The sequence below is a fragment of the Diadema antillarum genome, unplaced genomic scaffold (assembly GCF_040938485.1).
Source record: "Diadema antillarum isolate AM-2024a unplaced genomic scaffold, OU_Dant_1.0 scf00000028, whole genome shotgun sequence".
Taxonomy (NCBI): domain Eukaryota; kingdom Metazoa; phylum Echinodermata; class Echinoidea; order Diadematoida; family Diadematidae; genus Diadema; species Diadema antillarum.
The window spans coordinates 6,587,188-6,599,374 of NW_027270917.1; the positions used below are offsets into that span (position 1 = coordinate 6,587,188).

The following is a 12,187-nucleotide window of genomic DNA, read 5'->3' on the forward strand; positions in this document are numbered from 1 at the left end:
TGAAAATCAAATTTGAATTGAATTAAATTGGATGTTAATGTGATTCTCACGCATACACAAAACCTTAAGAATTTGACTGGAATGACATACTCTCTCTGTTGCTAACTTATGCTCTGGAGAGAAGAGGTGATAAGGCATACAAAAAAATAGCACATACATTGTATGTAATTTTTTATTCTGAATTCATCTTAATATGTTGTTGAGGATCTTTGGACGCGTGCTGACAGGGTTGATGTTTTTCAAATGAAATCTTGAGATGTCAGGGTACTGGAGAAGTGGAAATTTGTCCACGAGGATTTTTTTAAATCTTGGCTGGGTAAGATAAATTTCATGCTTTTTTAATTTTGCGGGATCAAAATGAAGAGTTTGATAGCAAAAGGATTTAACTCCATTCGTGTGAATTTGAGGTAATTGCTATTAAAGCTCCTAAAAAACAAAGGAAATGATGAGAAAATATGGGTTAGTTTTAGTTGTAACATCAAGCATATTATGTAACAAGTAAGGTGCCATGGGAAAGGTTTTATTTTGCTCTGTCTGATGATGGACTTTCAAAAGTATGGTGCTTGACCTATTTTGGGATGAAATTCTTCCAATATGAACTAGTATTAGATCTACATTAGTTGATAACAAGCAATAAAATTTGTGTGTTTTTATTTCTGCTTTGATTTCACATTGGACAGAAATTTCCACTTTTAAAGTTACTGATATCTTAGGAGGTAACAGTCTCCATGTCGTTTTCAGTTTGGTAAAAAAGTACTTTTCTCTTTTTGAGGACACTGTGATGCATCAACTATTTGTAACTTGAAAAGATTATGTCGGGAAGACCCAGATTAATTGTGGTGAGTCTCGCTATGCTTTGATGTGAGACGATGGTGTGACTTCAGACTTGCGTTATCGTACCATCACATGATTCCCAGCCACTGGTGATAGACCAGGAGCTGCACTACCACGAGCCCTGGTTCTTTGGCCGGCTCAGCACGGCAGATCGCAGCGGGACGTCCGTGGCCGAAGACCTCCTTAAGCAGTCCAAGCGAGAAGATGGCACGTTCATTGTGCGCCAGAGTGACCAGAGTCAAGATCAATACAGCATTTCCTTTTGGTATATATATCAAATTCGTTCACGCCAAAATGAATGTGGAGTCTTTTCTTTTTGTTTTTTGTTGGAAAGAAAGATCAAGAATAGTTCTCTTGCGCTTTTACACTGAGCCCAGGCTCTTGCGGCCTTTTTGCACATTATGCTAGCCATCAAGCAAGTGAATACGGGCTTCTGCACTTTATCTCGCTCTGCTTGCTGTCGGTAAAAATCATGATTTTATATGCTGGAAATATAGTGTGTCGAATTTGAGCCCTCGAATCGAAGATGGTTCCCGTCATCTCCTCCCACAGTAAAGAAGCATCAGCGAGGCTCGCTGTATTGAAGATAGCTCGCCTCAAAGCTGCCCAACCCCAGTACCGTCTCGACGAGAGTGGCTGGCTGCCGGTAAGGTCGACGACCATCATGTCCAGTGTTGGTCTGGAGTCTTGTGGCTCACACAAAGCAGACTGGGTTGTGATTGAGGTCCATGCTCTGTAAGCAACTGGATTGGGGATGCTGCAAATGAGGATGCATGGTATTGCTTTATAGTTCAGTGCTAAACATACTCAGTTAAAAAAAAAAAATGCTTGCTATGCTAAGACGCTGTAGATATATATATCTCTCTGCTCAGCTGTACACACATTTAGTTTTGCATGTTTCTTTGCTTTATTTTTTTCTTTTCGTTTCATCTTCTGTCTCCGCCTCATGCCCCGATGATGAAAAAAAAAGGCCACGCCCAACGAGGAGCTGCATTACTCTGAGCCCTGGTTTCACGGGAAGCTGAACACGAACGCCGACCAGCAGCCGCGGATGGTGGCGGAGGAGCTGCTTACGCGCTATCAGCAGGGCGACGGCACATTCCTTGTCCGGGAGAGCGAGACTTTCAAAGGGGACTACTCCCTGTCCTTCTGGTACAGCCAGCTTTTCCGTTTCTTCCCCCCCCCCCCCCCCCCCCCACTCCATCATTGCTCTGACACCGTCCTACAACTTCACAGCCCTCTATTGCACATGTTCACCTCGTAGTCACATACAAACACTGTTGGACTGACAGCCAGAGATGCCTTGGTAGGAAGTAAATGTATCAAAATTGTACTCATTTCAATTTGGTTCAAAAGTCAACAGTTTGCAGTTTGTACAGCAACTAACAATTTTTCTGACCAAATTCCATGAAAAGATCTATCAAAAATTTCATATTCTGAGTGTTCCCACGGATGAGAATTCCTCTCATGAACACAAAAGAAGCCAGATGTACCCCACACTGTAACATCATGCAAGTGAACTTATGTTTGTAAGAGATGGTCTGTCTCATGAGTAAATTCTTACCAGCATTGAGCAAAATTTAGTCAAAATTTAGTCGTGGTCAAAGCATTGAATTACCCTACAAATAAGAAAAATCCTTTAAATATTTGAGAAAAACAGAAAAATGATCAATGGAAGTTTAAGGATGAATGAATGGTTACAAAAAGAAAAACAAAAACCAAAGAGAGTACATATATTGGCATTGATACAGTGGTGTTGATTCCTAAGTCTGCTCAAATGGTATTAAAATGTAACTGCATGCAATATTTTCCACGCAGGTGTGCATGCAACATTTTCTGTTTTTACAATGTATGAATGACCATTGACCTTTATCCCAAGCAACTTCTTTCAAGGACATTCCCAGGTGCCACAAGAAATATATGCATGGAGTTAGACATAACTCATTGTGCCGAGGTCAATAGCATATCAGTATTGACTGCAGTGACACCTGGTACTTAATTGAAGTCACATTGAATTTTATCCCCCCCCCCCCCCCCCCACATCTCTCTGGCGAGTCCACTGTGTAAAACTACCGATACAACTAGGAGAGATATAAAGTCGTCTTTAAAAGAGAAGGAAACTCAAACATGCATGTGAATTGAGAGCAAACTTAGTAGAACTCATTAGTGAAGTCAGAGGAAAATTGGACAGTCCGTCAAAAAGTTACAAATTTTCTAAGTTTTGGTTTGGATGAAAAGACTACAATGCTTTGTGATGTCATGTATCGACAAAGATATAAAGAATAGATAAAGAAAATTCAACATACAAGGTTGTATTTCCACTTTTCTTGCATAATAACAGAGTACTGACTTTACCTAATTTAGAAAGCAAGGGGAATTGTATTACCCTTGACTATGTCAGTGACAAGTTGTCGGAATATGTGCTTTTCATAAAGAATGAAATGTCACGGAATTCTGTTTATATATTCTTTATATCGTTAAACACACATAACTTCACAAACTGTAGTACAGTAGTCTTCTCATTCAGCGATGCCTGCACTAAAACTTTGAAAATGCATAACTTTTCAACGGATGCTCCGATTTCCCTCAAACTTTGCTGATGTGTTCTATTAGTATTTGCTAATATTGGGTTTCTTTCCTTTTTGATTGTGGACTTGTATATTTAAGGTGCACACTCTTTCATATTCTTGGGTCATATTCTGTGTCTATTCTCTCTTCGCTTTCCTCTCAAACTGAGCCTTGAATAGAGCAAACTTAACTGCATCATCTTTGCCACACCCAGATAGCAAGCAACTCCTCTGCTTGAGTTTTTCCTTTAAACAACAATTGTGTACATTTCTATAAACATATGCTTGTAATATTTTGCATGGTGTGGTTTGATTTCATTTTAATTTTTGATAATTAAAACTAAAAATGCGAGTTTTATGTTGGTACTTAAATGTTTATGTAGTAAATGGATAGGAAGAGTACAGTTGCCTAACTACTGCTGATAACTCCATTATCTTGCATATTTTTGTTTTCAAGGCTGTGCACAACATTTTCTGCATTTAACATTTGACAGATTTTTCCACTAATATATGATGAATCAGACACCATGTTATTAGTTATAACATTGCACGGATAAAGTTGAAGATGAAGACTGTAATAAAAAAGAGAGAAGAAAAATATAGAAATACCATCTGCAAAAAAAAAATGTAGATATATATATATAATTATGTATACATATGAAATTTTATTATTGTTAATCAAAGTTTGCAAATGTTTGAAAATTCAAAGCTACTGGTTCGTAACCCATTGGGGACGAGCTGATTATGCCATAACACGCATTTCTTATGGACACCTGCCCAAGTATGCTCAGGACCAATCTTCAACAGGTTCAGAAGCAAATAACAGCTGCAGTGTTTCGAGTCGACCTGCATGTATTTTGTGCAAATACGTAATCTCCTGCACTTTTGGCCGCATTCAGCCTTCCGAGCCATTTTTCTCAAAAGTATGTTTATCTGGAGCCCCTGTTTCATGAAAGATATAAGGATAGCAACCCTTCCAGAAATGTCAACTTCCGTAGCAACAGCCAATCAGGAAGCAGGACCCTTGTCGTTACCATGACACTTGCCATTGCAGCAAGAATTGCTATTCATCATAGCAGTAATTTAAAGGGATGGTGTAGTAAAATTGGTAGAGATGAGGATTGGGCTTTTAACTTTTTGTAAGATACCAAGAAACCATGTATGAAATAGTACATTGCAAAGGCAATGAGCTGACTTATATAAGATCAGGAGGCTGAAAATGTAGAGAATTTCAAAAACGAAGATTCCCAAATTCAGAAATGCAGAAAAATGAACGTTCAGTGACTATCTTAGGCTCTTTGCTGCAAGGTTGCACGATGGGGCTTCTACCCCTTGATAAACTAATAGGAGATTTTGTCCATTTGCCCATTACAATAATGTACGTTATCCAAGCACCAGCATTATGTGAACTGTTCTTCTTATTATGTAATATGACATGCCCCTATAACTGGATTTTGGGCAGAAAAAAAAGGAACCTAAGGCTTGCATTAGAAGGCTTATACCCTGAGAGGCCTTAGAATAGAACTTTAGAATAGAAATTTCAATTTTATACAGCCCACAATCAATTGCCATGTCACTTTCTGTCGTAAACTTGTATTCTTTATCGTAAAAAAGGCTCGCTTCTGTTCTCACTTTTTCTTTTACTATTCTTGATTCAAGAAGAAACTTATTACATCATTGTTTCGATTTTTGTTTTTGTTTGTGTGTAGTTTTTGCACCAAGCAACAATCTAATACTTACTGGCTTGTGCTTTAGCATATAATCAGATATTGCTGAACAGGAAAATACATATATATTTTGTGGTTTGTGTTAATTCAAAACTTTATGGATATCTTGATGCTGCTGGGTTTTGTTTATATTTTCTGAAAATGAATGATTAGTCCAGTGACATTAGGGTTTATGTTTTTATGAGGTGACTTTAGCAACATATTTGTGCACATTTTAGATTTCAAATTTTCATTCAATTTCCATTTATTTTACAAATTTCATTCAGTAGTATTCACCTAATAGTCAACTGCTGGGTTTTGTTTATATTTTCTGAAAATGAATGATTATTCCATCAGAAATAGTGACATTAGGGTTTATGTTTTTATGAGGTGACTTTAGCAACATATTTGTGCACATTTTAGATTTCAAATTTTCATTCAATTTCCATTTATTTTACAAATTTCATTCAGTAGTATTCACCTAATAGTAAACTGCTGGGTTTTGTTTATATTTTCTGAAAATGAATGATTATTCCATCAGAAATAGTGACATTAGGGTTTATGTTTTTATGAGGTGACTTTAGCAACATATTTGTGCACATTTTAGATTTCAAATTTTCATTCAATTTCCATTTATTTTACAAATTTCATTCAGTAGTATTCACCTAATAGTCAACTGCTGGGTTTTGTTTATATTTTCTGAAAATGAATGATTATTCCATCAGAAATAGTGACATTAGGGTTTATGTTTTTATGAGGTGACTTTAGCAACGCATTTGTGCACATTTTAGATTTCAAATTTGCATTCAATTTTCATGCATATTCAAATTTTCATTCAATTTCCATTTATTTTACAAATTTCATTCAGTAGTATTCACCTAATAGTCAACTGCTGGGTTTTGTTTATATTTTCTGAAAATGAATGATTATTCCATCAGAAATAGTGACATTAGGGTTTATGTTTTTATGAGGTGACTTTAGCAACGCATTTGTGCACATTTTAAATTTCAAGTTTGCATTCAATTTTCATGCATATTCAAATTTTCATTCAATTTCCATTTATTTTACAAATATCATTCAGTAGTATACACCTACTAGTCACTGCAGGGAAGTCATTGTATGGGTAGAAAGGGATTTTACAGGCAATTCTTCGCAATCATTTGGAATCCTCCGGCATGTCATTGTCTGTCTCAAACTTGTCTTCTTTACCGTAAAGATGGCTGGCTTCTCTTCATTGTAGACTCAACAGATGATTAAATGAAAAAATGATCTGGGAGATTGGTTTTTTTTTCGAAACAACTGTGATTCACAAGGATATTCTGCTTTCAAGAATTGAATATTGTGTTACGCATGATTTCCAGTCAAAATTTACCTTTGTTCCTCCCATGTTGTTTAATGCTCTTACCACGTATATAATTCTCCTGGCTTATAAGAGCTACGAATCAGAAAATAATTGCTCTGTAGATCTGTTTGCATACTGGCTCTGTGTAGAGTCGTGGACAAGAGAGCAGCCATTGAACCGTTCGAAATGTTGTCATCGGTGCCTTTCTGTGCACAGATTTGAGCAACTGTGATGCGCACAGCGCCACCAGGTTGCGAAACCCAGTCACCCGACACTGCAGAATGGTACTACATGAGTGTCGGTGACACATGTGAAACTGATACCCCGAGTAGTCAGTCATGTTTGAGAAAGTTGTAATGTGGACCGCAATGGACACATTGTCAATTATTGGGATGCAACGTGGTAGCAGCTGGAATCCCCAATTGCCCAAGTCTGTGTGTTGAGGTACCTCATGTGTTGTGTCAGGCTGCCGTTCCTACAAATGTATTTCCTAGTATATATGGCACACTCTGTATCGCTGACAAGATGCAAACATTACCAGTCTCTTTCTCTTTGCGTCTTACCAGTCTTCGTCTTTGATGTCTTTCCATTTTACTTCATTTCCAACCAACCCCCATTGCCTAATTCCCCTTCTCTAAAACACCAAATCCTTACAAAAATGTGTTTGTTTTTGCTTTTTTTTTTAAACAACACAATATCTATTGCCATGGCATTGAATTAAATCTATTTAAGTTCAATCGTGTACAATTGACCGTACTTTGGTCTGTCATTGATTGACATGCCATTAATGAATGGTCAAACTATTGTGAATCCTTCAAACCCCCAACTAATGGGCTGAATGACCACCACATCCAACAAATCTCTGGTTGCCTAGTAACGTGACTCTAATGATGATGATGATGATAATTTCAAAAAAAAAAAACCTGATTGATTGATGAATGGATAAAAATGACTGATTGTCACTAAAGGGCCATGGGTAAGGTGAACCACTGCCGCATTAAGTCCAAGCTTGACCGGGGCCAGTCCAAGTACTTCCTGGTGGAGAACATGCCCTTTGACAACCTCTACAGTCTCATCAGCCACTACCGGCAGGTGCCGCTGCGCAGCAAGGACCTCATGGTCCGCCTCATGGAGCCGGTGCCGCAGCCCCCCAGCCACGAGAACAAAGAGTAAGTCTGGAGTCCGGCCCGCCGGTGACCACGCCCCCCTGGGGGAGGGGCGGGGCACTCCAAAGTATCCGAGCTGGACCGAAAGGAATAGACTTACAAGCCTCATAAGAATTAAAACCACAAAAAGCGTGTGCAGCTGCCCAAAGGGGGAAAGTTAGGAGAACTTTTGTGAACTTGGTGGCAAGCATGTTGTGGTTGTGCCAGCTTCCTATTATTGTGTGTGGGTGTGTATGTATGTGGAGATGGTGTTTTTAGTGACGGCAGTTCATTTATCCATTTGTCTGCTTTGTTTAACATCACCCACGAGTGGCTGCCAACTAGTTTGCTTCTAGCCTCTCACTAAGCCTACCCCCCCCCCCCAAAAAAAAAAAAAAAAATACAAGTAGCAGCTACAGTAACCTGTAGAGTTGTGTCTCATGCATGTCTGAACCTCACAGCACTTTGTCTTTCACTCACCATTAGCAGCTAACTTTGGCTTCCACTCACTCACCGCTTCCATCACTCAAAGCTAACTTCGTCTGTTTCTGACCTGCAGCACAAAGGAATAGTGGAACACTTCACCTTCTTTTTCCTCTCTCCTATGTAAAGCTTTCTTGTGTTTCAGTTGCTGTAGAAAGGGACCCACCGCTCTTTGTTTCGATATATATATATATATATTTTTTTTTTTTTTTTTGCACGGAATCTACACAGGGTTGAAGACTTTGGTATGGTCATGCCGTACCAAACTCTTGGGGCTTTGTCACCACACAAACCACTGGCCAAGCCCCGAGAGTCGGGTAGTGGTTACTTATAGTCGCACTGATGTAATGGTCTAACACCGTCTAATCCTCCTAACACACACAGGGCGCACCGGCGCGTCAATCACTGCCGCATTCGCTCCAAGTCCATTCAAGGTCGCACCTGTTATTACCTGGTAGAAAACCTCCCGTTTCTGAATTTGTATACCCTGGTAAACTACTACCGGGAGCGGCCGATCAGGGGGGGCAATGGCATCTCGGTGGTCTTAAAGGACACGGTGCCCCAGCTCTATGGACATGAGAATGCTGAGTAAGTTGCCTCACACGAGCGAGCCCCCGTGCACTGTATGGCTCGCCACGTGTCACCCTCATACAATATATTTCATTGTAATCCAATTGCAGTCCAATCCCATGCAGTGATCATTCTGAATGAGTGACCATGTAAGTTATTTATCCTATGTCTGCAATGAATAGTTTGTATCCACATGCAAAACAATGGATATTCATTTATATATATATATACTGTATATCAATATACACCCGGCTGCTTGCAAGTAGGAAGAAATCTGTTCTATGGACGTATTAGATTTTATTTTGGGGCCGAAATAATTTTTTTTTTTTTTATAAGGCTTCCCCTTGTTTGTTCTCGTGAAGTGATTGGATGAAATTTCGTTCTCGTACCATGCTGCTTAGTACTTTGGAACTAGCGCTAATATTGGAAACTGTGACGCAGTTTTCCGTAGTGATATGCGCAACCTTACACCCCCAAGAGCATGAAGTCATATCGGTTGGTTTGTACGCCATAATCGCATGGAATGCTTGCCAATTGCCGCAGTAGTGCCTCACCCAAAGATCCCCCCTCGTATACTACAGGCTGTTATGTGGTAAATGTGCCGAAAGAAAAAAAAACAGGGCGTGGAGAAAAACAAAACCAACCCACGAATCCAAGTCTTGTAAAATGATTAAATGCCTTTGTCACTTTGTGGATATTGTAGACATGATGTTATCCCTCGATCAATATCGTGAACCATTGTGCCTTCAATAGATATTCCCTGTAGAAGTGTTCCAAAGATTCACGTATTGCTGTTACTCACTGGAAAATGTTGTGAAAGCCATTACCCCCTCCCCTTCCTGTTGCTATGTTTATTCATGTTTGTGTGTCCACTCGTCCGTGACTTATGTTTATATGTAGACTCAGGTATCTCAAGTCAACAGTTGATGTGAATGCAAATCATTCTTTACATTTTATTTCCATGTGCTTTTTAAAGTGCTGATAGTCCTGGTTTTACTCTGTAACAATTTGTGAATAAACTAATAAGGAACACTGAACAGAGTATTTCAGACAGCACAAAATAGACTCTCGACTCCAAGAAGAATAAAGTGAAACAAACTGAAAAGATACCAGCTTCCCTAAAACCTGTCTTAAATACTCAAATATATGTTTTTGTTTTTTGGACAGATGATGCTATCAACAGAATCTTGGTTCCAAAGATTTTTAGTTGGCGTGTCAAAGTAATGTAACTAAAAATGAGCAAAAATATTATTGTGAAATATAAATGATGTATTTATAAATCCATTTTGCCACATAAATGATGTTGAGGGTACCATTAATCAACACAAATCAACACAGAGGCAATTGCATTGCAAAGGTCCTTTGATACTACAAAAAAGACTGCGAAAATTAACAGTCATCACTTTAACGCGGCTGTTGCGGGAACAAGTCACTCATATGATCAATTTATAGTCCAAGTGATCATATCAATCTAATCCAAAGAAAAATGGCAGAAAAATTATGAAATTTGTAGGACATATTTATATATTCCTATTGCCACATGAGTGATAATGAGAGCTTCATGATAAGTTAGCCTGCTTTTGCATTGCATAATAGAGAAAAGAGATTATCAGCATTCAGCATTTTTATCTGGCTTTTGTGGTGACAAGTCACATAAGATCAATACTGTAGTCCATCTTGACTGTGTAATCTTTATCATCTACAAAAGGGTTTTTTGTTTGTTTGTTTTCTTGGTGGTTGTGTATTTGAATTGTCACCTTTGAACCTTTGGAGCAATAGTCCAATCATTGCATCACTGTTGGAAGTCATAACCAAAGGGGAAAAATTCTTTCCTTTAAATCTCTATTTTACATGATGTTTTGTTCACATAGAGGACTATTGTAAAATGAGGTATTCTTTCTTTTCCTTTCTGTACACTTTATCTTATTTATTTCTTTTTTCACTGAGATATGTTCGTTACTTTCTCTGGGCTTTACATGTTTCATCACAGACCTTCTTCGGTATATTTCTGGTAGATCTCAGATCTATGTTATTGTAGTATCATAGATTTCACAACTTTCGAGACAGCATACTACTCTGGAATACTAATCATGTTGGCAATTTCCTAAACATCCCTTGCTAGATGGCAAATCCTGAGGTATATAGTATATACACAAGTATAATGCCCCAATCACTACCTGATATATCATTGATTTCACACTATAGGAAGTTTTTGACTAATTTGACTGACTACCTGTATTATAATAACTCTTGCCTTTGTGTGTGCACATGCAATAATATACTCCATGTGTTTCAAGGATTTATACCACTAAAAACACTAATTTTCAAGGACTCACTACCACAAATGTCTGAAGTGGAACTTGATAGAATGAACTCTTCTTTGATTCACAATAGGATTTACTTTTCGTCCGCTTGGCAAGTGCATGAAAATGCTGCAAATTTGGTCATGCTAGAAAATGGATGCATATACGTCTACAAAACCATAATGGCTTGGAGATGCTCCATGTTTTTCTTGTTGTACAGTCAGATAGAGCTCGCACTATGCACCAGCACACATTGTTATGAAAATAAGATACTGGTAGCCCCTCCGCCATTTTAGATTTTATAATTACATGCGACAGGGAGAATTTGTCATTGTTCACATTCAACCAACTCTATAAGAGTGTTTACTATTAAAAGCGTTATAGTTAATAACTTGGCCATTTCTGCACTTTTTAAAAGAATTAATATCAGCATGCACAAACGAGCACATATACTGTAGTTTAGACGTCACTACTAACAAATTGGTGTTGAAACTTTCTGAACACTCGACTAACCATAACTCGAGGGATTATATGCTGTACTAGTTTGCCCTCAAAACATGCACTATGCATTTGCTACAGGGTGGTCCAGGAGAGAGTGAAGCATGTCACAGTAATACATTGACTTTTATCACCCAATGTTCTTTAACCCGTTGAGGACTGGCTGATTTTGCTATAGCACACATTTCCCATAGACACTTGCCCGAGTAAACATGTACATGGGACTTTTCTCAATGGGTTATAAAAAAAGAAGGCAATATTCTGAGCACCAAAGATTGATGACAGTGCTGAAAATAAGAAATTTGCCAATGAAGATCTAAAAACTGGGTAAAGAGTCGTATCCTTGGATTACACTTCAATTGCTGTGGTCATATGATAAAAAAGAAAGGGGGGGGGGGGCTAAGATGGCACAAGAGAAGAGTCCCAGAGCTTCCAGGGCCCTCCATTAGGCCAAGGATCCCAAATACACCTTACACTCAAGGCATGCACTCAGTGGCAATACATTCATGCACCACATCAAGATCTTTTCCCTCCATACAACATGCTAAAATTTCAAGTTGTGGACCACCCTGGATTATCTGCAGCTAGTCTATGCCAACCAGCCATTACTGAGGTGACAGAGACTCCTGGGTCCCATTTCATAGAAAAAGATGTTAGGATTATAGCAACTCTTGCTTGAATGGCAATTTCCCATAGCAACAGCCAATCAGGAAGCTGGATTCTTGTCATAACCATGACA

The 12,187-nt window shown here is 38.6% G+C and overlaps 1 protein-coding gene across 1 annotated transcript in view; it reads left to right on the forward strand.

The window, feature by feature from the left end:
* LOC139737312 (1-phosphatidylinositol 4,5-bisphosphate phosphodiesterase gamma-1-like) overlaps positions 1 to 12,187 on the forward strand; it is a 102,083-nt gene that overhangs the window by 70,408 nt on the left and 19,488 nt on the right. Inside the window, exons 18-20 of the mRNA XM_071647988.1 lie at positions 1,251 to 1,253; positions 1,805 to 1,986; positions 7,418 to 7,618. Of these exons, the coding sequence (XP_071504089.1) occupies positions 1,251 to 1,253; positions 1,805 to 1,986; positions 7,418 to 7,618 (386 nt within the window). The remainder of the gene's footprint in view (positions 1 to 1,250; positions 1,254 to 1,804; positions 1,987 to 7,417; positions 7,619 to 12,187) is intronic.